Here is a 27,287-nt window from a genome sequence, read left to right as displayed (position 1 = left end):
GATACAGCCTCTAGATCAGGGGTTCTCAGCCTTTTTCTTTGAGGCCCTTCTCAACACGCTAGAAAAACTCCAGGAACCAGCGGGGGGTCCTCTGGACCAAGGGTGGGACCCTGGGGCATAGGCATAGTTTGACTTCTATTTGTGGGGGGGAAGGCTGGGAGGGCTCGGTCCAACTCTGCACAGTGGGGTCCAGGGAGGGAGTCCCACCTCCAGCCCTTGACTCATCTCATCAGGACACCCTCCTGTCTGGGGCTGTGTGCGGTGGCTACTCTGAGGGCTCTGCTGGGCCTGGAGCTGCCTGGGCAGCTCTGACTGGCTGCGTGAGCAGCCAAAGAAGGCTGGGAGCTGAGGAGCAGATGCAACCCCAGGCACCAGCAGCAGATGGGAGAATGCCACGGCTGCCCACTCCATGGCACCATCAGCCAGAGGAGCAGTTTCCCCTCATTGCCTGGCTATGTCTTCCTGCCTAGGATCTGGCCAGAGGGTGTGGGCTGAGGGAGAGGAGGAGGTGGGGGGTGCGGACCTGCCCGCAGGACTGCCTCAATTGGGGTAAGGCACTGCAGCTTGGGGGACAACACCCTTGCGCCCTTCAACACTGCCCATGGTTTCAAGGTTTCTGCCTGAAGCCCCGCCACTCCTGACTTCAGAGGGATGGGGGACCTTGGGGTTTCAGCCGCACACTGCTCCCGGTTTCAGCCCCATGAGCAGTGTTGGGGCTTGTGGCTTCAGCCCATGCCGCTCCCGGCTGCAGGGTGGTTAGGCGGCTCAGGGTTTCAACCCCACGAGGGGTGTTGGGGCTCAGGGCTTCAGCCTTGTGCCGCTCCCCACTTCAGCCCCATGGGGGACACTGGGTTTCAGTGGTAGGACTCCACAGCCCCCCTGAAAGGGCTTATGGAGCCCCGTTGAGAACCGCTGCTCTAGATTATGGCCATCTCAATTGCTATGAGTAGATTCTCCTGGCTCCACAGTTCAGGGATCCCTAAAGAAGCTCAAATAACAATTGAGGATCTCCCCTTTGAGGAATTTGAACTTGTTAGTGTGAAAACAGATGAGATCTAAAGGCCTTGTGTGCCACACTGAGATTCTTAGGAGTCCACACTCCTGCCCCAAAGTGTAAGCAATGTAAATACTAACCACAACAGAGGCAATCCCTTTGGCCTCAATATAGGCACTTAGGCAACGTCTGAAATTTCCCAGGAGGAGGTCATCAGGATCCACACCACCCTCTCTGCTGATCAACCTCAGTTGACATGAAGGCAGCAGATTTGACTTCTTGATCTAAATCAAACTCCTTTGGCTCTTCCAATTATATCCTCTTCATTTGGGAATGATTTATTTCATCAGTGGGTTCTGGAGCACCAACAATATTGACCGCTGGGTCTTGGAAATTGTAGTTTATATGTTACTCTGTACAGTTCCAGCCCTCCCCAACCCGCCTTTCCCATCCCTATTCAGGGACCTCTCCATCTGAAAGCATGCTATATCAGAAGGTGCAGTTGCTTCTCAGTGTTGGAACAGTAGAAGAAATTCTTCAAGAACACAGGGGAAAGGTCAAATTCAGGATGGTGACTCTGGCCTCTTTAATTCCAAGCTTAGATCAAAATAACTGGTACGTAGCTGTCGACTTCCTGGACACTTCCATATAGCTATCCCGCCTGCCCATAGACGATATCTCAGATTTCACGTCGGCAATTGTCACTACTAGCACAGGGCATCACCATTCGGCCTACCAACAGCACAAAGGGTATTCATAAAAGGGCTGGTGGCGATGGCCACTTACCTTAGGAGAGAGGGATTCCAAGTTTTCCCATATTTTGATGATTAGCTCATTCATGGGAAGTTGTGCCAGCAAGTAAGACTCCATTTAACGGGCTCTGCAACTGTTCGCCTCTCTAGGCCTTAAAGTAAACAATGAGAAGTTAATACTGACTCCAACACAAAAACCAGAATTCATAGCAGTCATGCTGGTCTCCCTAACAGTGATGGCTTGTCTACAACCAGAGAGTCCAAGTCATACTAGACGTATCTGCCGACCTGCACATTTACCACACAATATCAGTGAGAACTTTTTTGACACATGGCCCCTTCACCTTTGTAATTCAGCCTGCCAGGCTTCTGTTGCATGCAAGGGTGTTTGAGATCTGTACTATCCATCAGTCAAGCAAACATTACCTGTCCATCCTAATACATGTTCCACCAGAAGTGCTGTCATTAAATTGGTGGAAGGGGTCCTTCAAAGTCTGCAAAGGGACAGCCATTCTCCCTTCCACTGCTATCAAAAAAATTGGTGACAGATTCCTTTACTTTAGCATGGAAAGCCCATTTAGGCGATCACCAAACAAAAGCTACATGGACTCCTCAGGAAGCAAGGCTCCACACAAATGTCCTGGAGCTAATAGCCATTTTATATAAACAAGCAGTGGGGTGTAAGGTCTACTTCTTCATGTTAAGAGGGTGTACATCTTTGGAACTTTTGGATCCATCATGAAATTACTCTGAAGGCTGTTCATCTGGCAGGAATACAGAATGTGCTGGCAGATCACCTCAGTGAGCAGTTTTCAAACAACCTTTATAGACTGATAGATGATAACATAAGACAGCTCTCTCAAGTGTAGTCATCCCAGCATACACTTCATGGCCAGAAGAGTGAAAAGGAAATGTCAAAATTTCAGTTTTGGAGGGAGACTTAAGTCAGGGGTCATTGCCTTATGCATTACTGATTTCATGGTCATCAGGCCTCCTGTAAGCTTATCCTCCAATTCCGTTCATCCCCAGCGCTTTCAGGAAGCTCAGATGGGACTCTGCAATAATGATCATGGTAGCTCCAGCGTGACCAAGACAGTTCTGATATCAGGCCTGAAGAATCGCTCCATTCAACCATCAATACGTGTAGCTCTCCAACCAGAGGTCATAATATGGAGCCACGGCCAAGTCCTTCATCCCATATTCCCTGTACTTCACAGCATAAATGTTGGCTGACTGACTTCAATAGAAAGAACTTGCTCATCTGCAGTACAGAGTGTCCCTGTCCACAGCAGAAAAGTCTTTACCAGATGTACTTATGCTGTGAAATGGAAGAGATTCATGATCTGGTCACACCAACACCAGTTAATACCATCTCAAGCAAAGATTCTAGGCAGACTGGACTATCTCTGAGCTTGTTAAGGGGTTGGTCTAGCAACCGTCTCAGCTCTCCACTGTCCATTGCAAGCAGCTTCTACATTCTCACACCCCACAGTGGCCAGATTCTTATGAAAGTTAAAGAACCTCCCCCTCTTTGGGATCTAAATATTGTTCTCACAGGGTTAATAGGCTCACCTATTGGACTTTTCGCTATAAGTTCTTTCTCATCTTTCCATGAAAACCGCCTTCCTAGCAATAACATCAGCCAGACGAGAGGGGGAGATAGAAGCATTGATGTCAGGGCCCCCATATCTGATTTTTCATAAAGACTGGGTGTTATTGAGACTTCATCCTAAATTTTTCCGAAAGTAGTCTGCCTTTCATTTAAATCACATTATTCTCCTTCCTCTATTTTTCTCTCTCCAAAATACATTAAAATAAAGATGAGGTGAAGTTCCACACTCTAGATGTCGTAAGGGAGTTTTCATTCTCTATAGACAGAACTAAGCCATTTAGGGTATCCCCTAGATTTTTCATAACCTGTGGAGACAGGATTAAAGGACAAGCTATTTCAAACAAAGACTTTGATACAAACTTCTGTAGATTCATAAATATAGCTCCATCAAGGAAGGTTGCTGCTCACTCAAGTACAGTGCAAGCAACCTCAGTTGCTTCTTTGAGAAACATTTCTCATCCTAGTCATTTGTAGGGCAGCTATTTGGGAGTTCAGTGTGTACGTTTACACAGCATTATTCTATCATGGAAGTGAGAATTTTGTCTGTCCAACACTCATTTTTCAGGTAGACTGCAACACCCATCTCCTGGGATCTAGGTTACTTCTTGTGAGTTATCAACAGTAGAATATCCATAGAAAAGCTGTTGACTTACTTATAGTAACTGCTTCTTTGAGACTCCATATATAATTTCACAACCTGTCCTTGTTCCCTGCTACTATAAAGTCTGTTACTATCTGGATTCTGTGTTGATGAAGGAACTGAGGGGTGGGTAGGGCTGCCCTCCCTGTTATGTGCTTGGTGGGAGGCACAAAGACGTTCAGGGTGCAGGGATGGCCCCAACAAACACCGCTGGCCAAGATAATTCAGACTTGAGTGCATTGGGTGCATGTGCACCAAGAGTAGACTATATATAGACAACATACCTAGAAGAACCACAGTTACTGTAATGTTAGTGACCGTTTAATTTAAAACTCCTGGGTCAACTCAATGGAGAAGCAGGCTTTTCAGCTGAAATGTGTTCCAAAAATGACATTCTAATCCATTCAAGTTTATTTTTAATTCCTGTATTTTAGGAGTGACAATTCCTTGGCTAAATATTGGCATGGTCTTTTCTACCTCATGCTGGTCTCGAGACCAAAATCACCTTCCATACATTGACTACTTACACACTGGTGCTGATTGCATTTGGTGAGTATCCCTGCAGTTTGTCCCATTACTTGGAGCCCCAATGGCTCTTGGTAAGAAGGTTGGAAGCTACTGCAGTATGGCTATTGCATTTTGCCTGAATGAGTCACATCAGGAAGTGAAGTTTCTGTGATTACAAATTTAATGGGAAAGTATCAAATTTCATGACAAGTGGTGTATGATATAAACTAAGTGGAAAAACCTCTTCTAAAGGAAAGGGGTTTAATATTTCTTCCATTCTCTGTTTTAGGCTATGTAGCAGCAAACAATTTTTACTTTTTGTAGATTTCACTCTGCAGAATGTTTCTGAACACCTGGAATTCAAATGACAGCTAGTCAAGGCAGGATTTCCTTAGACTGATGTGTAGAGAGATTTGTTCAAGCCAGCTCTATAGTCTCATTTCTAAGATGACTGATCCCATCCTTCTGCTAAACTGTCCCCACTCTTCTACTTCACAAGGTATCTTGAGACTCTGTAGATACCAAATTACATACATATTTTTTATTTGTACCCAGTGATACCTGCCTTTGAAGCCACATCCTTCTAACATTTTGATGTGAATAGTTGCAAGTCTGTAACTTCTTGTAGCCACATTTTTGTGTTTTGTGGGCATCTGTTGAAAATAGGTTTAACACATGCTCACACATCTGCTTGGAGGTGGCTGCTACTCACTGTAGTCATTACACAATATTGGTCAGATTGTAATGGAAGTACAGCAGCTGATAGTGGAATCACTGGAAGCAGATAGTGCCAGCATTTAATATGCTTATCTGTGTTATTCCTGTAATACTATGTTATCCTGAAAGGATCTTCTCTACAATAAGAACAGTATAAGCAGCTAAACTTGTAGACCTTGATTAAACAAAAGTGTAATAAAATAACTAAGAAACCCCTTGTTTATAACATTTTGATGCATGGAGGCTGAATTATAATGGCTAATGATGCTTGGCATGTACCATAAATAGTACTTTAAAATGCTTTGTAAGATTTCAAGAAAACCAAACATACAGAGATGTTCAGTTACCCTCTTAATTGCTAATTAAAACTATTTAAACTCTTATCAGTTTTAATGGTGCTAAACTTGAGCTGTGGTTATGTGCCGAGTTGTGTGAATATAGGTGAGTTTATGTCACAGCTAAATGTTCCTACCAGGATCTGGGTCCCATTGTCCTAAGAACAAACTTAGAATAAAGAGGCTGTCCATACAATGAAGAGCTTACAGTCAGTCTAAGACAAGACAGATCCGTAACTGGGGAAAGAGACAATATACAATTAGAGTAAATTGTAATGCCTTATAAGTGTCATGTGAATTCTATTAATTTTATAAAAATATTTTTTGGGGGGAAGAGGATGGGAGAGGAGGTTGTTTTTCGCATTTTATTATAGGCAGAGCTGGTGGCACTCTCTACAGTTAAGGTTGCCTAAGACTGTTTTGGTTGTGTAAAACTACTGGACTTTAACTGTTTGGTCCCATGCTGGCTGTCAGCCCTAAGCTAAATTTCTTTGGAAAGTTTCAGCAAAAGCAATGAAGCAAGCGTTTAAAAAAAAAAAAAAAAAGTCTCCTATTTTTTTCCAGAAGCTCTAGCACCTCCATGCTTTTAAGCAGTGATTTCATATTTGGCAGTGCATGACCTAGTGTCAGGGATGTGCCTGTTGCTGTTCCCATGAAAATCCACCCACCTTTGACTAAGTTGTAAGCCTCTGAAAATTGCCATTTGTACATGCTCAGTAGAGAGATAGAGGCTGGCTATTTAAATTCCATCTACACTGAACATGCTCCAGGCCCAGGCTGAGGACTTTACCTGCAATTGCTGCTCCGAGCCACCAGGGGCTGTTGTGGCACCAGATATAAAAACTGAGAACAAAGGTGTGTCTCTCCTGTGCTCTCAATTCACCTGCTTCTGCCAAGGTCCCCAAACTTTTTCTGTTGTGTTGCTGCCCCCCCCCCCAGTCTGTGTTCCCCCGCCCCCATAACCATTGTTGGGGGATGAGCGTGTGTGTGTGGAGAAGTTGTGTTCCAGGGCCGGGATGGGGGAGGGGGAGCTGCATTCAGGGCAGGATGTGGGAGCCGCTGATACATCCCTTGCCAGAGCCATCCCTGAGTGCATCTCCAGGCCCTAGCAGCAGCTCTTCCCACCCCTCTCCCCCAGCGGCAGAGGCTGGTTACTGTGAGTAACTGGGCTTTTAGTGTCCAGGCAGTAGTGTTGACCGGTCACTGTCAGGTCCCCTTTCTGGTTGAAAACTGGGCACCTTGCAACTCTAAGCCAGGGCCAGGCGCCACAGCTGGGAGCCAAGGCCAGGAGGGGAGCCATGGCTGGGACTGAGGGCAGGGCCAGAGCAGGGCTTGGGGGCACTCCCTCCCCACCTCTTGGGGAGCTGGCCCAGGTCTATTGCAACCCCCCACCCTGGATGTTCCTCTGTGTCAGTCTAGGGGGGCACACCACAGTTTGGGAACCACTGTCCTACTGGCACCCAGCTAGCATTGAGGAGAAGAAAGTACCCAACTCAGATGCTGGTTGATGAACAGAGTTGGAGTGCTGAAAACTGGCTGTGAGGGTGGATAGGAGCCAGGGCTAACCCCTCAGTGTTTTGCCCTCGGGGATGTATGTGTGTGACACACGTTTGGTGCTCTCCTCCACCCCACTGAGTGGCTGAGAGGATTTTTTTTTAAAAAAACCATGTGGACCAATGGAGCAAAAAAGCTGTTTTAGAAGCAGTGGGAACAGAGACAGAAGGGGAGAGGCTTTGTGTGTGGGGGGAGGAGGGGATATAGTAGGGAACAGAGGCAAAAGGGGGGGTGTATTATAGGGCATGGGTGGGTGAGGACAGAAGGCACGAAGGGATTAGCAAAAAGGAAAAACAGAGGGGAAAAAGAAGGGTGTAGGAAGAGCTATGGGGATAGGTGGGATGGATGGAGAGGAGCATGAAGGGCAGTTAGAATGAGGCTGAACTGAAGATATTGTGGGGGTGGAAAGAGACTGGAAGCAGCAGCTTATTGTCGGCAGGGAAATCTGTTCAGAATAAAGTCTATAGCAAGGGTAGGTAACCTATGGCACGTGTGCCAAAGGTGGCACGTGAGCTGATTTTCAATGGCACTCCACTGCCTAGGTCCTGGCCACCAGTCGAGGGGTGGCTCTGCATTTTTAAAACCTTATTTACTTTACTTTACATACAACAATAGTTCAGTTATATATTATAGACTTATAAAAAGAGACCTTCTAAAAACGTTAAAATGTATTACTGGCACGCGGAACCTTAAATTAGAGTGAATAAATGAAGACAGCACACCACTGCTGAAAGGTTGCCGACTGCTGGTCTATAGAAAGAAGTCTGACATCATCAGTGTCCAAAGGTTCCTACTGAAACTGCTTCCATAGGAGCTCTTGCTGGCATGTCTCTGGCTACTTACACCCTGGAGTTTTCTTTCCTTTCCTGAGCCTACATGGTTATAATAATAATAAATAACTGGAGATTATACCAATCTCCTCGAACTGGAAGGGACCTTGAAAAGTCATCAAGTCCAGCCCCCTGCCTTCACTAGCAGGACCAACTACTGATTTTTGCCCCAGATCCCTAGGTGGCCCCCCCCCAAGGATTGAACTCTCAACCCTGAGTTTAGCAGGCCAGTGCTCAAACCACTGAGCTATCCCTCTCTCCCCATGGTTGAGAGCAGGGGCAGATTGCATGGGCCCTAATGGGTCTCATCTTTCTCTCTCCTTTCTAACATGGTGCTGCAGTTGAAATATGGCCCCTAGCTGACTACAATGTGTTTCTAAACACATTCCAGGTAAGATTGGGTCAGTTCAGAAATCTGGTGACAGAGATTTAGAACCCAAGCTTGATTCCTTTTGCACCCTGGTCAGCTCTCTAAAGATCCTTCTGTCTGTCTGAACTAGTGTCACTTAACAGCTACGAAAGCTGTGACTAGAGGAATGGTTGCAAAAGACACAGGACCTCTGACAGTTGAAAGAAAGAAAGGGGAGGGGCCAATGTTTGAGTGAGAGAGAATAAGAACATGTTCTCCTTTAGACTGACTTGGAAGATGGGGGCAGAAGTAAACTGCACATACAAAATGAGAGATGCACACAAGATCCCAAATCAGAAGAGAGTATACATGTAGGCTCCATTTTGACTGAAACATGAATTCAGGATTTTGTTTTCAACCATGGAACAGTAGCCCATGTCACAAACACCTAATGTCACAAGGGAAACAAAAAATGTCAGTAGGAAAATTACTCCTTTAAAAATAAAAATCTAGCTGAAGAGAAGAGCTAAAAGATTTTAAAAACCCTCTCTTCCCCTCAACTCATGTATCTGAAGAAGTAGTGCACCATAGCCCACCCAATTCACTCTAAACAGCAGTACCTGCCTTTATTATGGAAAACACTCTCTGACACTATTTCAGGGGTCAGCAACCTCTGGCATGTGGCTCACCGGGGTAAGCACCCTGGCAGGCTGGGCCAGTTTGTTTACCTGCCATGTCAGCAGGTTCAGCCGGTCCTGGCTCCCACTGGTCCCTGTTCACTGCTCCAGGCCAATGGGGGCAGCGGGAAGCAGCGGGGGCCAAGGGATGTGCTGGCCGTGGCTTCCCACTGCCCTCATTGGCCTGGAGCGGTGAACCGCAGCTAGTGGGAGCTGCGATAAGCTGAACCTGCTGAAGTGGCAGGTAAACAAACTGGCCCAGCCCGCCAGGATGCTTACTCTGACGAGCCACGTGCCAGAGGTTGCCGACCCCTGCTCTAGGCCTTTCATTTCATAGGAATCAAGAGCCGTTGCAGATACATATTTATATTCACGCACACAAATGAATTCCTACTGAGCCCTCTATAAAGCAGCTCCAAGCAACGCTGGTGGATCACAGGGATGAGACTGCCTTCTATCCTGCACACCTTCCCTTGTCCAGAGTTGCATGATAAAGTTTTGGCAAATTTCAAATTTTCAAAGGAAACCTAATGTCATTTGTGAGTGACCCTAAAATCAGTATTGCTCAGCATTCCTCAGATGCTGATAACAATTATCAAATATTTTGGGGAAGAATGAACACGGCTTTTGTAAAGGAAAATCATGCTTCACCAATCTATTAGAATTCTTTTGGGCATCAACAAACATGGATAAGGGTGATACAGTGTACTTGGACTTTCAGGAAGTCTTTAGACAAGGTCCCTCACCAAAGGCTCTTAAGCAAAATAAGCAGTCATGGGATAAAAGGGAAGGTCCTCTCATGAATCAGTAACTGGTTAAAAGGCAGGAAACAAAGGAAGGAATAAATGGTCAGTTTCCAGAATGGAGAGAAGTAAATAGTGGTGTCCCACTGGGATCTGTACTGTTCAACATATTCATAAATGATCTCAAAGAAGGGATAAACAGTGAGGTGATACAACAGTTACCAATGATACAAAATTACTCAAGATAGTAAAGTTTAAAGCAGACTGTGAAGTGTTGCAAAGGAATGTCACAAAACTGGGTGACTGGGCAACAAAATGGCAGATGAAATTCAATGTTGATAAATACAGAGTAATGCTTATTGGAAAACATAACCTAACTGTACATACAAAATGATGGGGTCTAAATAAGCTGTTATCACTCAAGAAAGAGATCTTGGAGTCATTGTGAATAGTTCTCTAAAAAGATCATTGTACAACGGCAGTCAAAAAAAGCTAACAATGTTAAGAACCGTTAGGAAAGGGATAATGTTCTTTACCCCTTCCCACAACACAAGAACCCACAATCACCCAATGAAATTAACAGGCAACAGGTTTAAAACAAACATAAGTACTTCTCACAACACACAGTCAACTTGTGGAACTCTCTGCCAGGGGATGTTGTGAAGGCCAAAAGTATAACAGGGTTCAAAAAATAATTAGGTCAGTTCATGGAGCATAGGTCCATCAATGGCTATTAGCCAGGATGGTTAGGGATGCCTCCCCATATGCTGGGTGTCTCTAAACCTCTGACTGCCAGATGCTGGGAGTGGGTGACGGGATGGATCACTTGATTGCGCTGTTCTGTTAATTCCCTTTGAAGCATCTGGCATTGGCCACTTTCTGAAGACAGGGTACTGGGCTAGATGGACTATTGGTCTGATCCCATATAGCCATTCTTATAAGCAACATACCCTGCACCATGGTGGTTTTGCACAGAAGAAATTGGAGAGCATGTAGCTGAAATCTGAAGAGTTGAATGGTAAAACCACACAGACTCTGCTCCCCCCCATCCCTGCCCCCACCCTCCCTTTAAGGCACTGCACTGAAGGAAAATTGGATCTTTTAAAAATCTTCTATTTTTGAACTTGTCTCCTTCACCACAGGTGTTTCAACTTTCATGCATTTAAGAAAGTATTTCATTGATCACATTTCCTGCATCTCTCTCACAGATTTAATTTCAATTTTGCCTGGGAGTTTTTGGGGAAATTGGGTATTCCTAATACTCTTTTAAATGGCAGGAAAGCCACACTTCTGAGGAGGAGAGGTTGCGGCAGGCATGGTTTGGAAAATTTCTACATTGGTGTGCCGAGACAACTGCTTGTTATACCAAACATAATTTTCACTATTATCTTTTCCATCTCCCTGTTTGTTTTTACACCTGTTCTCTTTTTGGTGTTATGCTAAGATTGTAAACTCTTTAAAGTAGGAGCAGGCCTTTTATTACATGTATATGGTGCATAGCATGATGGGGCATTGATTGGAGACCCTGGGTGCTACTGCAATATAATGAAAGAATGATTATACTGATAAGTGTTTTTCTTCTACATTTCTTTCCCCTTTCCCCATGCTGTGTATGTGTGTCTACTTCTGCTTCCCCTTCAGTCTTTATTCATCAGCCAGATCACACCTATACATCCTGCACAGTGGCAGTTCCCCAGCTGCATAAAACCTAGATATAGCTAGACTGTTTCATGCCACTTCTGCTGGGGAAAGCGCTAATGGCCATGAGCACAGATGGGACTGTGCATAATTTTTCCACTTTGGTGGCTAGCAAAATCTGGGAGGAGGTGAGAGAATATGGGATGCCTGTAATTCAGCACCCAGTTTAAACCTCTCTTCCTGTGCTGCCCGCTGTGTTTTAGGCATTTGATGGCCTCTGTTGCAGGGAAAAGGAGGAAAGGTGAACTTGAGACTTGTCAAGTAAGTGAAGGAAGATGATCTTGGAATATTTTGCTTTTATTAAGCAAATATTTCTAATGTAAGTTCCAATATCTGTATTCTGTTACTGATTTGGAACCACAAACATCAGTTTTTATTAAAGAAAACAATGTGGCTTACATTTTAACTTGGTTTAGGCATATGTAACAAATATAGTCATTTAAAGTAAGGATTAGTGTAACTGTATGCAGTGTAGGTGCTGAGTAGATGGCAACCTGACTGCTGATATCCTTGGTACTGTAGACATCAGGATGTTACTGATTCTCTCCTCTGATTTTGTACAGTAGTGAGTTGTCACATGTTCTGCTTTGGGAATAGCTTGTAATCATTTCAACCTTTTGTTTTCCTTTGATTATGGTAAATACTGAAGGTTTGAGTCCAAATAAATAACTTTCCATGAATCTGAAGCATCTTGCCAAAACAGCTGGGAGGGGTTGTTATAATTTTTTTCCAGTTTTTGTTTTGGAGTGGATTTGGTCAATCTGTTTCTGAACAAGTTGGGGAACACCATTTACTACATAGTAAATGCTCCATTTTCTCTCTAAAACAAACAGGTATTGCATTCCTGCTGCGGAAGAGAACAAACTTGATGATGTGGTACATACCCTGCTGCAAGCCAATGGCACTCCAGGGCTGGAAATGCTTGAAAGCAATGTTATGGTAAGTTGAATTTTGTTTTGTATCTGTGAGAATCCAATGCTAATCAGAAGAGTGGTTTTTTGTTTGTTTTTTTTTTAATTCACTCATTTTATTGCTTTTGATTTTAAAAAGAAAAACTTTGCCAGTAAAGTCTGGAGCCTTGCTACCTGCAGCAGCATTTACCACACAATACTTCCAGTATTTTCCAATTCTATAGAATGCCAAAATGCTGAAATAAAGGTTAACCCTGCATGGCAGTAGATGTCCATTCTTTTCAAAAGCACCCACAATCCATTTAAACCTGTAAAATATTCACATGTCCAGTAAATCTCTGTCATGGCAGATGAGTCCTTGTTGTCTTTTACGATGTCAGTCATGGATACCAGTAGTTAGATGATTACAGGTAATTAAGAGTTCAGCTCCCTTGTTTACTTTATAGTGGATACTTCCTGTTTCGTGTATGCAGTGGTATTGTAGCTGTGTCAATCCCAGGATATGAGAGAGACAAGGTGGGTGAGGTATTAGTTTTTTATTGGACCAACTTCTGGTGATGAGAGAGACAAGCTTTTGAATTTACAAGCTGGTCTCTCTCACTTACAGAAGTTGATCCAATAAGATATATTACCTCATCCACCTCGTGTCTCTAACTTCCTATTTTAAGGATTTAAAAATGCAAATTTAATAGGCTTTTTCCCCTTGGTGCTCTTGTCAAAAAAGCAGTTTAAAAAAAAAAAAGCTAACCATCTCTCTGGATAGAAATTCCATGCTTGACTAATAAAATTATAGCAGTAGGGATATACTACTGACCGCCTGACCAGAATGATGACTATGAAATGCTCAGGGAGATTAGAGAGGCTACAAAAATAAAGTCAGTAATAATGGGGGATTTCAACTATCCCCATGTTGACTGGGTACATGTCACCTCAGGAGGGGACACAGAGATGAAATTTCTTGACACCTTAAATGACTGCTTCTTGGAGCAGATAGTCTTGGAATCCACAAGAGGAGAAACAATTCTTGGTTTAGTCCTAAGTGGCACACAAGCTCTGGTCCAAGAGGTGAATATAGCTGAATGGCTTGTTAATGGTGACTATAATATAAATAAATTTAGCATCCCAGGGAGGATTATACCCAAGAAGCCCACTACAGTAGCATTTAATTTCAGAAAGGGGAATTACACAAAAATGAGGAAGCTAGTTAAACAGAAATTAAAAGGTACAGTCCCCAAAGTGAAGTGTCTGCAAGATGCTTGGAAACTTTTAAAAAACACCATCATAGAGGCTCAAATTAAATGTATACCCCAAATTAAAAAAACATAGAGGACCAAAAAAGTGCTACCATGGCTAAACAACAAAGTGAAAGAAGTAGTTAGAGGCAAAAAGCATCTCTTAAAAATTGGAAGTTAAATCATAATGAGGAAAATAGAAAGGAGCATAAACTCTGGCAAGCCAAGTGTAAAAGTATAATTAGGCAAGCCAAAAAAGCACTTGAAGAACTAGCCAAAGACTAAGAGCAAAAAATGTTTTAAGTACATCAGGAGCAGGAAGCTGCTAAACAGTCAGTGGGGCCACTGGATGATTGAGGTGCTAAAGGAGCACTCAAGGAAGGTAAAGCCATTGCAGGAAAACTAAATTCTTTGCATCAGTCTTCACTACAGAGGATGTGAGGGAGATTCCTACACCCGAGTCATTCTTTTTAGGTGACAAATCTGAGGAACTGTCCCAGATTGAGGTGCCATTAGAGGAGGTTTTCAAACAAACTGATAAATTAAACAGTAATAAGTCATCAGGAGCAGATGACATTCACCCAAAATTCCAAAGGAACTCATATGAAATTGCAGAACTACTAGTTGTGCTGTGTAACCTCTCGTTTAAATCAGCTTCTGATCCAGTGGATATAGGGTACTTAGGTTTTCAGAAAGCCTTTCACAAGGTTCTGCACCAAAGGCTCTTAATCAAAATAAGCAGTCATGGGATAAGCGAGAAGGTCCTCTCATCGATTAATAACCAGTTAAAAGCTAGGAAACATAGGAAAGGAATAAGTGGTCAGTTTTCAGAGTGGAGAGAGGTAAATAATGGTGTCCCCCAGGGGTCTGTACTGGGACCAGTCCTATTCAACATATTCATAAATGATCTGGAAAAAGGGACAGATAAACAGTGAGGTGGCAAAGTTTGCAGATGATACAAATTACTCAAGATAGTTAAGTCCAAAGCAGACTGTGAAGTGTTACAAAGGGATGGCACAAAATTAGATGACTGGGCAACAAAAAGGCAGATGAAATTCAGTGTCGATAGATGCAAAGTAATTCTTATTAGAAAACATAATTCCAACTGTACATACAAAATGATGGGGTCTAAATTAGCTGTTACCACTCAGTAAAGAGATCTTGGAGTCAGTGTGGATAGTTCTCTGAAAACACCTGCTCAACGTGTAGTGGCAGTCAAAAAAGATAACAATGTTAGGAACCATTAGAAAAGGGATAGATAACAAGACAGAAAATATAATGTCTCTATATAAATCCATGGTACACCCACATTTAGAAAACTCTGTGCAGATCTGGACACACCATCTCAAAAAAGATATATTGGAATTGGCAAAGGTACAGAGAAGGGCAACTAAAATGATTAGGGGTGTGGAACCGGTTCCGTATGAGAGGTTAAAGACTGGAACTTTCTAGCTCAGAAAAAAGATAACGAAGGGATATGATAGAGGTCTATAAAATCTTGACTGGTGTGGAAAAAAGCGAATAAGGAAATGTTATTTACTCCTTCACATAACACAAGAACCAGGTGTCACCCAATGAAATCAGTAGGCAGCAGGTTTAAAACAAACAAAAGGAAGTACAACATCAAATGCACAGTCAACCAGTGGTACTTTCTGCCAGAGATGTTGTGAAGGCCAAAAGTATAACAGCGTTCAAAAAAGAATTACATAAGTTCATGGAAATAGGTTCATCAATGGCCATTAGCCAGGATGGTCAGGGATGCAACCCCATGCTCTAGGTGTCTGTAGCTTCTGACTGCCAGAAGCTGGGAGTGGATGATGGGGATGGATCAGTTGCTGATTACTTGTTCTGTTCATTCTCTCAGAAGCATCTAGCATTGGCTACTGTCGGAAGACAGGATACTATGTGGACCATTGGTCTGACCTAGTGTGGCCATTCTTATGTTGTACTTGAAAGCTACATTTTGAGGATGTTTGTTATGCTGACCTGGAGCTCTGTGCCAGTCTTAAATTTTTGGCCATTCCTTAATAGGGAACTTTGATGTTGTAAAACTGGGAAAGGACAGGTGAGGAGTAGGTGGTTAATTTTTGGTGTTTTTCAGGTGTGTTGATATTTTCGAGGCCTTGTTTATTGAAACCAGGAATTCTTTGTAATAGTAAATTCCTTAAACTATTCTTAGCTTCCAGTGTTTAACATGTCTTACGTAGAACGCATGTAATACAATATGCTTTTAGATGCTAAATATGTTTTATATATAAAATAGATCTGCTTAGGCCTTGAAAGGCAGATTTATTCTCTGAGTGTCTTTAGAATGGCTTAGTTACAGTTGCCTTTGTTACAGTATCTCTGTAAAGAAAAACTAGTGGGGTGAAGTGCCAAACCTGCTAGTTGTTTGTTTTAAATCACACCGTGTTTTCATGTAATACAGTTGAAGCTGTTGGCAAGTGACATTTTAAAGTGGTACTTTCAGATAAAGCCTTCACTGTTGTAACTGCACCTCCACCCCCAGTACTTGACATTCTGGACACGGGAAATTCAGTGTTTCATATTGGGCATGGTGGGGGAGATCAAATTAATGAGGTGTCGGTATTACATGTGATCACCTTTCCATAGCAAGCAATGCATGGCGGTGCCCAATGAAGAGGGGATCTAACTATAAGAAGGATTCAAACTTTTCCTCATATTTTTATTCTCTCTAGATCTCCCCAGAGGTCTTGTGCAAAGAGGGGATCAAGGTGCACCGTACTGTACAGCAGAGTGGGCAGTTCGTTGTCTGTTTTCCAGGATCCTTTGTGTCTAAAGTGTGTTGTGGCTACAGTGTTTCTGAAACAGTGCACTTTGCTACCACCCAGTGGACAAGTATGGGTTTTAAAACTGCCAAGGTAAGGTGGAAAACAGAGTTTAAAATGGGTTCATAACCCTATCAGTATCTTTAAAAAGTCAGCAAACCAAGCATTCCGACATGTGTAGTACACAGTGATACAACTCCAGAGGATTTGCAGATTATTTTAAAATATCTGTTTCTGAAATTTGTGGGACACTAAAACTATAGCTTCACCCCAGAAAAGAATCCTAAATCAATACGTGGTAACCAAAGACTGTGTAGGTCTGAAAATGGCATAAGTTTAGTTTAGAGTTAGAGCTGTAATCATTCACAAGGACACTTGGGAAAATTCCTAATGAGCTGTCAACAATATATGTATTATGCTTACTAGATTTGTTTAACGCAACTTGTCCAAGGACAATTTGAATCTCAAATATAAAGATCTGATAAAATATGGCTAATTTGGGGGATGAGGAGTAGGCAAAATCCATTAATTTTTACAGCTACATTGTTTGTATGTCTGTCTGTTTGATCCTTCATCAGTAACTAGCTGCTGATCTGATTTGACTTGAACTTAAAATTCCTAGGCAGATTGAGCAACACATCTGACCTGAAGCTGAAAGTAAAACTAGCTGCCTGCATCCTTTTCATACCTCTGAGTGACATGCCATTGACCTGCGGAAACAAATGGCTGACATGCATGCCCAGCATGCTGCTTAGCTAAATTTTTCCTTGGCCTCCATGTAGTCAGTTTTTGGGGGCAAGAATGTTTTTTACTAATTACCTCCTCCCCTGAAATGCAATATGGACTACATGTGTACTTTGGTGGCATTTACACATAAGCCAGGACCGATCTTTATTTCCAGCCTCAAATCAAATGGTCAGTACACCCAGCATTTTTAATTTGAGAACAGCAGCATGACTATCAGGCAGTAAGTTTCATTTGTCCAGACCAGGTTTTACTTCTTTTGCATTCTTGGTAAGTAGCATTCTTCCAAGTCTGTTTAATGTAAAACATATTTTTAAAGTAACGTAGTGGTAAGATGAAAGGCATGTTGCATTTTTTTATGTGGATGGAATAAGATCCTGATTTAACCCTTTAGTAACTGGAACAAGAGTTATAAACTCGACATACAAAGAAAGGGTCTTACTAAGCGTGTGTTCGACTGTCTGGTTGTGAAAAATCCAGTGCCCTAAGGGAAAGGGGTTGTTACTTAGGGATGATTGAAAATTTTTGCTTGGTGTCCCAAAATCTAAGGAAGAGTTTCTTTTGATTAACAAGCTTGGCAGTGGATGAATATAACTTGACTGAAAATTCAACAGATTTTAACTATGATAACCTACCTTGGAATCTGATGTTATACCTTTCACAAGCTTTAAAAGAATCTAGATATATAGTTATATCAAAATATAACCTTGGAAACTTTTTTTTTTTTTTGGACTCCTTCAAACCATGCTACCTTCTCAACTCCCCTTTAAGCCCTGGAAATTCCTCCTTGGTTCCTTCACTTCAAGGAGAGATATTTTTCCACTTTCAAAGACCAACTTTGTGCTTTTCAGAGATCTGTTATGTAGGTATCAAAATTCTTCCTTCAGGTTGTTGATGAATTGACTGACAGCCATATGCATATCTAGTCTTCTTACAATTCTGGACAGTAACACTGATAGTTTGTCATCTGCTTTGATTACATGTTGACTTTGCTCTTATTATTAGCTGTTGTGATTTTATTTTATATATATTGCACTGTATAGCGTTCGTAGCATGTTCCATGTTATGTTTTGGCTTTCTTTTCTAAGGAAAACTGAAATTCCAAATCAGGAATTGGATTGTGAAGTTTGACTAATCTGACTGCTGTTGTGAACCTAAGATAAAAATCAGTGTCCTTCTCTGAACTGGCAGATTGCATTTAAGGAAATTTTGGCACAGACAGAGAAGTCTATTTGAATTTTTTGTCAGATGGGCTGATGAAGAATTTATAAGTCCAGCCCTTCATCTTGTAACATTCCCCTGTGCTGCAAACCAGGCATTTTAGGACTGATACTTCAGCAACAATCTGTGGAACTGTCATTCCATTAGATGCAAATCAGTCACAACTTATGATGCCTCTATCTTATCGTTTTCCTCTTTCCAGTTTAAATGTGGCCTCCCAGACTAAGGCTACTGCAATCTTACCCTTGATCCTGCCATTCTGAACCAACTACTGTACCTTGCCACTCAAATACGTTTCATAGGGTGAACAACTATTACCAGTAGCTAAATAACAAAACATTTAATACTTTTCCCTCCAATGTCCAGCAGAGAAAAATCTGCCTCAGCTACTCTGTCACCACAGAGGAACTCAGTCAGCTCACTAAGGGTCTGTCTATACTACAAGTGCTACAGTGGCACAGCTGCAGCATAACAGCTATGTCACTGCAGCACAGACCCTTAGTGATGGAAGGGGTTCTTCTGTCACTCTAGTAAATCCACCTGCTTGAGAGGCAGTAGCTACGTTGATGGAAGAATTCTTCTGTTGACTTAGGTTGACCCCACTGTAAACACAGCTAACTGCATCAAAGAGAGTGCAACATTTTTCATAGCCATGAGCTGTGTAAATAGGCCTAAGAAAATCCAAGATGCATCTGAACGACCTATGTGCCATTCCTACCAACACACTCATCCCAACTGCACTCTGACTCCAGCACAGAGAACCTAGTTTAACAAACATTTTTCTCTTCACTTGCACTGTGTCTCCATTTTGGTGTTTCTGTGTCCACTGAAGATATCCCAGATAGTGTCATTACTCATATAAGAAGTCTCACTTTAACCATGCAATCTGCGATATTTGTTCTGTCACAGAATGGTGCATTCTGGGGTACTTCCAGTGAGAGAGACAGTACCAAGAGCATTTGCTTAGGAGGGTAGGACCCAACTTCCTATTCATTATTTTATATTTATTATTTCTTAAATGCCAACAATATGTTTGATGCTGTAAGAGACTCAAAACTAAGCCAGACCCTGCCCAAAAAGACAGAAATGGGGAATACTGACCATACTGGGGAGCTCAAAGGAAGGAATATTTAAGTGATTGGTTTGGTTCACTTCTAGTGGGCATTGCAGAACAAATGAGTCTTTAGGAGGGAATACAGAGAGGGTGTTGGCTTGATGAACCAATATGGATTATGCATTTATTCTGTGTGTAGGGGTCCCAAGCCAGATCATAGTGAGGTCAATAAAAAGACTCCCATTGATTTCAGGAGGTAGTATTGTGATTTGTTTCTCTGCCCTTCTTTTCTTCAGTTTCTTGACATCTATACCTACTGTCCTTCCTGCTAATTGAATCTGATTTTCTGTCTCTACTAAGATGTGACTTGAAATGTGGGGAAAGTCAGTTGGCACTGGAGTATCTGCCAAATACTTATTAAATATTTTATTTATCTGAATGAATTTGTCCTGGATGGACTTGTCTAACTTAATTGTTTCAGTATTCGATTTCACAATAAAGTACTCAAAAATTTAAGGAAAAAAATCAGTAACAAAAAAACTTAGAAGACTGACTTCTTAGCTGTAAAGAGCATTATGTTTTACGGTGACTTTTCTTGTGTCAATGCCTTATATTGGAGAGTATTAATTTGAAGGTATATAACATTTTCTCTGTAGGGAATGCCACTCCATGGCAACTTTGTAGCACATTTGTTTGTCTGTCTTCAGTGTTTTGTTCTGTCACATTGCTTAACCTAGAGCAGATGCAGAAAGCCTCCACTCACAGCGCTTTAACAGGAAACATATAGCTTTAAAAAAACAACCCAAGAAAAATCTAACTTTGTTCTGCGTTAAAATTATCCAATTTTTTTTCATTTAATTTTACTCAAGAACTAACTTGGAAATCTGTTAACTCAGGAAATGAAGCAGCGACGTATAGCCAAACCATTTTCAATGGAAAAGTTGCTTTATCAGATTGCAACGGCAGAAGCAAAAAAGGAAAATGGACCGACTCTCACTACAATATCAGCACTGCTTGGAGAGCTCAGGTAACAGAACAAGGCATCTGTTTCATGTACCCTGTGTTTCACAGAGAAACTCTGATGGTGACACAATTTAAGTAACAATCTGAGTCAAATCTAGCAATCACTGACCCAGCAAACCTGCTTGGGCACAGCCATGTGTAGAAGAAACGTTCTTGGCTGTATTTGATGTCCGAGTACCAGTGGTTAGGATATCTTGCTGTAAAATAACATCCCTTTTGTAGTATCAAAGCGTTTATATAATACAGGTATAGAATATTTTTACATAGGGCAAACTCTTTTTACCATTGGGTAAATCAGGAGCTTCTGTACTGGTGACCACGTGTTGTGCACTAGCAGTTGGATGGGAATAACTTCACACTCCTTTTTTCTCCCTACAGTGATTAAGGAACCATATTTAGGGTTTCTTTTGAGGTAGGAAGGTTTAAGAAGGGGGGAAAAGGAAACATGATACCATGTCAGCTGGCTTCCGATGTAATGATCTTCTCTTTTGTTCCCTACCATGTAGCGTCGCTACCTATCTTTCAAGTTTGTGACAACTGGGTAGTGCTGGTCGTAGTACATCGAGTAATCAAGATGTCTGGAATCTACAAATTGTATTTAACAAACTAATGTTAATATGTTACTGGAAATATTCCAGATTAAGGGGGGGGGGACCCATGCACAATTATTTGTATTCGTGTTCAGAGTGAATTGCAAGAGGGAAATTTACTTCCAGGTGTGCTAGAATATGCTACCTGAAGCCAAGTCCCCTGTGGGACTAATAGCATCCACATGCATTTTTTTTTCCTTGAAGGGAAGAAAGTCTGCAATTGTGCAGTGAGGAACAAAAATGTTAGTGCTTGCTGTAGAAATGCCACATTGAACTTTATCAGAGTGGTTCTCAAACTTGTTCATATTCTGGGTAACTTCTTAAGGTCAGGATCCTCTGAAGGATCTTGGTCATTCCTGTGCCTGCTTATGTGAAAAACCAAACCAAACTCTAGGGGCTCTGTTTAATCTGCAGCTGCGAGCAAGTCTTATCAGCCTGTGTAGACAGACTAGCTCTAGTTCTGCTTGAGCTAGCATGCTAAAAATAGCAGTGTGGATGTTGTGGCTTGGGCTCTCAAGCCTACTTGACCCCCTGGGTCTGAGTTTGGGTTACTAGCCTGAGTCTCCGCTGGGGTCGCAATATCCACAGTGCTATTCACAGCATGCTAGCTCACGTGAAGCTAGCACGAAACTGTCTACCCAATTGGGAGGCACACTCCTAGCTCCAGTTGGTCCTGGTCCTGGGTCTCTTGCTGCCTCCTCCTCTGATTGCTCAATCTTCCCGTTTAGCTTCCCCCCACCCCCGGCCCCCAGTAGTTTAGTTCTCTCTGTACCTGTGTTTAGCTTCTTCTCCCTCCCAGCTGCTAAGCTCTTTTCAGACCTCCTCTCCTCACTCAAGCACAGCTCAGACCCATCCCCTGCTGTCTCCTAGTGCTGCACAGCCCAGCACAGGTGTTGCATACAGGGTGACCAGACACCAAGTGTGAAAAATTGGGACCAGGAGGGGGGTGGTAATAGGAGCCCATATTAAAAAAAAAAAAACCCAAATATTGGGACTGTCCCTATAAAATCGGGACATCTGGTCACGCCAGTTGCATACCACCTTTCACACATAGTCTTCATTACAAATGTGGTGTCTCTTCTCTTTCCCCTCGGTGTACAGGAAGATCTTTGCCTTTCAGTGCAAGCACTGGGCCTACTCCCCACTTCCTCCCTGAAGGGCTGCAGCTCTCTGGGTCATCTCCACCTCCTGGTGAAGGTGGCTGTGCTATCCTCCTAGCAGTAGTGGCTCCTTGCAACTTGAGGAAGGGCGGGCATGTTTGCTGCTACTCCTGGCTCTTCACATGAGCCAGCAGCTCCCTTCCAGACTCCCAGGCAGTGCTCTACTGACCCAAGGTTTTGTGTATTGGTTTGAGAACCACTGGTTTGATACAATGGTTGCTGTTAAAATCTCTGACTGCAAAAGCAGCTCCAATCTTACTGTGATGTTGGCTGCATTTCCCATTCCAGGTACAGGGAATAGCACCAACGCGGAGATGACGCAAATTGTTTGGCTGTGTGTGATTTAAGGTTTCAATGGCGATCATTGTATGAGATCTCCTGAGTGTAGCTTTTCAGTATTGCATGGGAGATGCCAGCTTGCTAACTTCCTAAAATATTCACAGGGATACAGAACTGAGGCAGCGGCGGCAGCTTTATGAGGCAGGCCTCCATTCTTCAGCCCGCTATGGGAGCCACGACAGCAGTAGCTCGGGGGTGGATGGAAAGAAAAAGCCTCGAAAGTGGTTGCAGTTAGAGACGTCAGAGAGGAGGTGTCAGATTTGCCAGCACCTATGTTACCTTTCTATGGTGAGGAAAACCCTTAGTATGTCTATAGCACTACTGACACAGTAACCATTGCTTTGTTTTCAGCCTGGTTTCTATTAAACTGTAAGCGTTAGACAAACAGACACAATGGGCTTCTCTTCATGGTACTTTAGTTTGCACTAGAGGGGTGCAAATTTTAGTGCACACTAGCATGTTGCATGCTAACTGGCCCATGTCGATCTTGCTGGTATCCACTAAAAGTTCCCTACTGCACATTAATATAATGCTGTTTCAAACATTACTATGTTAACATGCATTAGGGAACTTTTTGCCTCCTCTAGCAGGTTTGACATGTACCAGTTAATGCACAACATGCTAGTGCGCCCTAGAATTTATATCCCTTGTGTGTGGACTAACACACCATGTAGTGCAGCAGTTGCAACATTATATACTGCAATACCAAGAGCCACACTCAAAAAAATCTAGATTTCATTTTCCTAGAAAGAATTTGAAATGGGGGTTGCTAACAAACCCCGGGTGAAGAGTTAATCTCAGCTCAGCTTCCTCCTTGCAGAGGAAGGGCTATAACTTGACTGAGTCAGCAAGAGAGGGTGATTTATCTGGGTTAGGATAAAACTCAGTAATGCCAATGCAAGTATTCAAAAATCGTGTGATTGGCTAAAAAACTGAAGTTTTAAAAAAATAAATGTAGGGGTCTGGAGTCCTTAAGGTGCATTCATGTCACATTCTCAAGCTTTTCTCTGCAACTCTGAGAGTGATAAACTTGTGGTGATGGTGGTGGTTTTTAAATGAAGCTGTTTCTCATGTAAATCACCTGATTCCAGAAGCTAGGATTTAAAGAAAATCACCAAATAGTGCCAGACATTCACACCACGGGTCATAGGACTGGGCTGAACCCCAGGTGTGAGCAAATTTTGTTTCTCCTCTTTCCTTGTTTGGATTTGCTTCTGTTGCGGTTAAAAATGAGGTTTCCTAGGCTGACCGTGTTGGATTTTTAAACTCCCTCTGGACAAGTCCTGGTTACGTCTGGTGGGCTAAACCATGTTAATTTAAGCAGAGTTAGCCTGAACTAGCTTTAAAGTGCAATTCTGCTCTGAAAAATTCTGGTGGCACCTGTATAGCCAATAATTCTGAGACAGAGAGAGATTCAACTCTATTTCAGGGATCCACAACAGAATCTTTATGAACAAAGTTCAATTACAGGGCCAGATTCTTTACTCGTTTAAACCTATTCAACCTCACAAAAAGCCAGTGTTTAAGTGAGGGAAGAGTTTGTCTTGCAGAATCTTAATTAATTTAAGCAAGACCCTGGCTGAGTTTGCAGGACTGGCAGTTATAAAACTATCATTGTACTTTCAAACTGAGCAACTTTTATCTGAACTCAGGCCATGTCTACATCTAAAATTTTGCAGCGCTGGTTGTTACAGCTGTATTAGTACAGCTGTATAGGGCCAGCGCTGCAGTGGCCACACTTACAGCAACTAGCGCTGCAAGTGGTGTTAGATGTGGCCACACTGCAGCGCTGTTGGGCGGCTTCAAGGGGGGTTCGGGGAACGCGAGAGCAAACCGGGAAAGGAGACCAGCTTCGCCGCGGTTTGCTCTCGCGTTCCCCGAACCACCCTGCAAACCCAGGGAAGGAGACCTGCTTGCTCGGGGTTCCGGGAACGAGAGAGCAAACCGGGAAAGGAGACCAGCTTCGCCGCGGTTTTCTCTCGCGTTCCCCGAACCACCCTGCAAACCGCAGGGAAGGAGACCTGCTTGCTCGGGGTTTCGGGAACGCAAGAGCAAGCCGGGGAAGGAGACCAGCTTGATTACCAGAGGCTTCCTCCTTCCACGGAGGTCAAGAAAAGCGCTGGTAAGTGTCTACATTGGATTACCAGTGCTGGATCACCAGCGCTGGATCCTCTACACCCGAGACAAAACGGGAGTACGGCCAGCGCTGCAAACAGGGAGTTGCAGCGCTGGTGATGCCCTGCAGATGTGTACACCTTCAAAGTTGCAGCGCTGTAACTCCCTCACCAGCGCTGCAACTTTCTGATGTAGACAAGCCCTCAGAGAGAGACAGTAACTAAGGAACTGGGTGCTGGTTTTAGTTATTTTTCAGAGCAGAACCACTGCTTTACATTGTATTTAAAAGCAGTCCCCAATTTATCCCCATTCAAGACATGGTTTAAATTAATGGTAGAACTACTGTTCAAAGGAGTTGCCTTGCAAGAAATCGTGAGGATGAAATGGAAGATGCTGATAGAGCTGTACACTCGTGGTATAGCTTGTGTCTGTTCATTATTACTGCTGGTTTTTTTTATTATTTAGATTGCTAGCAGTACACAAAATGGAATAGGCACTTTTTCCTTCTTCATCTTTAGCTCATCCCATCCTTTATCTCTTGCTTATCCTTCTGCCACTGGTATGCAATATAGTAACAAAGGGCTATGCTGCCCTCAGAGCCTTGTCAAGACAGCTCAGCTCCTAACAGTATCTTAGAATTCTGTAGCACCTTTTATCCAGAGATTCCACTGCGCCTTGCAACAATATCTTGTATTCAGAAATACCTCTGCTACCCCTTGGCAGAATACCTCAATAGTTTACCACCACAAAGCATTAGTATCCTAGGGTTTAGGATAAGAAGTGAACATTGCTTTATCCTATTGAAACTGCAGGGGGAATTTAAGTAGCTTCAGTGTAAACAAACACTGGAATTTTGTAAAGAATTTCATGGCAGCCCCCTCTTGGGAGAACGGCTCTTGTGTAACTAAATCCCTCAGATGGCCAGGTCTTCTGTTATGTTTCATCCCAAAGACTGGCACTTGCCACAGAATGAAATGAGGCACTGGGTGAGCAGGACACTTGAAGTGGAGGGGCCTCATTCAAATGCTGAGCAGGCCTTGGGTTATTACGAGCTCTTATCTCAAGGTGGTTTGGCAGCACATGCACCTGTGAACATTTTTTTCTCAGCAGTGGGTGCAGCAAATCACTTGGACTTGCATCCTTTTCCTAGAGCCAGGGAGATTCATTAACCTCATTATCTTTTTAAAGATGTGGTATTTGTCCATGATGATGTCTAAATACTCAAATACTTGGTGGGGAGGGGAAGAGAAGAAAGTCAGCACAAACGTTGTCCTTGTATTAATTCGGATATCCCACCTACTCCAGTCACTTAGCATAAGTTCTTCTATTTTCCCCCTCTTTTCTTGCTCCCCACCCCAGAAAATACCCTATTTTGGGTATGCCACGTGTGTTAGATGTGACTGTGATTTGAATCATATTAATGTTTTCTATCTGTATTTTTGTTAGGTCGTACAGGAGAATGAAAATGTTGTCTTCTGCCTGGAATGTGCCCTCCGGCATGTGGAAAAACAGAAGACTTGTCGGGGACTGAAAATGATGTATCGTTATGATGAGGTCTGTACAATATAGTTTGCATACTTGAGGGTGGTGATGCCAGATGGCCTCCAGAGTTGGATATTTCAGCCTAGACTTATTTCCTGGCTCCTGCCTAGTCTGATAGAGGCTCCAGGTAGTCAGGAGAGCGTGCATGCAATTTCTGGTAGAGCAGGAATATGCTTAGTGCTGGTATGTTGGCCATCAAAACACTATAAATAAAAAGAGAAAATACAAGATGACATCAGTTAGAAGAGAGCTGTAACTCATCATCTGTAAAGGTGGGGAGTATTCGGGGGGAGGTATTTATTGGGTTGGGACCCTTGTAAATTATGATGTAGTTTCATTTGTCAATTTAGAGTAACTTCAATACATGCTCTCACTAAATTAAATTAAATTTGACTTACCATGATTCCAGCCTGAAACTTTACTGGTAATCTTGTAGTGTTGGTGGATGGAGTCACAGTAGTGATTTGAGGTAAGTTAGAAACCAATCGGAACAGTGTGATTCAGTAGTTTGAGTGATGCTGGAGAACAGAAGGCTTAACAATATCAGCAGCAGAGCAGAGAGGATGCTGGACAGAGGGGGGTTTGGGAGTTGTACTTGTTCACACATCAGGAAGAAGCAGTTTGTTGTTGGCAGGAGCGGCTCTTTCAGTGTTCCAAGCATTTTGAGAGACTGATCTTTCAGCTGTTTCTAAGGCATGGCTAGGGCTGAAGATTTGGCACAACAATGAAAATATAATGGGTAGTGTGACTTCACATTTGAATGAGTAATCCCAGCCCAATGAAGGGGCTGGAGAGTGAGCCTGCAGTGGGTCTTGCCCTAGCTCCCTATTCCAGGTATTGCACCCTAGTGCACAGGAGCGCAGTGCTACTCGTGTCTCTTTACTCTGTTGCCAGATTCTCTACAAACTACTCTATTTAGAGATTGGAATGTAGTGCAGTGTCTCCATTTCCATTTTCAGACTGTTGTCTTGGTTTGGTGGAGGGCTGAACAGCCAATAGGATTGTTTGAGAACCTTCTCAACCCTCACAGTTCTAAGATGCTGAACAGAATATCTCTGCCAGGATTCTGTTAATAGGGTTACTTTTAAAACCAGCATCTTAGGCTGCTGGGGAAAAAAGAGAAACAAGATATTATTAACTTTGTTGTTTTTTCTCTGTC

The 27,287-nt window shown here is 42.9% G+C and overlaps 2 protein-coding genes across 4 annotated transcripts in view; one reads left to right on the top strand and one right to left on the bottom strand.

Annotated features, from left to right (window-relative positions):
- Window positions 1-27,287, top strand: part of JARID2 (jumonji and AT-rich interaction domain containing 2) — a 329,429-nt gene that overhangs the window by 300,255 nt on the left and 1,887 nt on the right. The window contains exons 12-17 of the mRNA XM_030552478.1: window positions 4,433-4,547; window positions 12,242-12,347; window positions 16,251-16,433; window positions 20,256-20,386; window positions 22,576-22,759; window positions 26,033-26,140. Coding sequence (XP_030408338.1) covers window positions 4,433-4,547; window positions 12,242-12,347; window positions 16,251-16,433; window positions 20,256-20,386; window positions 22,576-22,759; window positions 26,033-26,140 — 827 coding nt within the window. The remainder of the gene's footprint in view (window positions 1-4,432; window positions 4,548-12,241; window positions 12,348-16,250; window positions 16,434-20,255; window positions 20,387-22,575; window positions 22,760-26,032; window positions 26,141-27,287) is intronic.
- Window positions 26,151-27,287, bottom strand: part of DTNBP1 (dystrobrevin binding protein 1) — a 176,557-nt gene continuing 175,420 nt past the window's right edge. Inside the window, exons 11-12 of one of the 3 annotated variants that reach the window (XR_003999052.1) lie at window positions 26,527-27,234; window positions 26,151-26,331 (exon numbers count right to left, since the gene is read on the bottom strand). Coding sequence is in view for 2 of the 3 variants with exons in the window: in XM_030552481.1 (XP_030408341.1) it covers window positions 26,324-26,331 (8 nt within the window). In the remaining variant the exon portion in view is untranslated. Of the gene's footprint in view, window positions 26,332-26,380; window positions 27,235-27,287 lie in introns of those variants that run through there. The other 2 variants (XM_030552481.1, XM_030552480.1) reach the window with 2 other exon arrangements.

This window comes from Gopherus evgoodei, chromosome 2 (genome assembly GCF_007399415.2).
Source record: "Gopherus evgoodei ecotype Sinaloan lineage chromosome 2, rGopEvg1_v1.p, whole genome shotgun sequence".
Classification (NCBI taxonomy): domain Eukaryota; kingdom Metazoa; phylum Chordata; order Testudines; family Testudinidae; genus Gopherus; species Gopherus evgoodei.
This window is presented reverse-complemented; position numbering and strand designations above follow the sequence as displayed.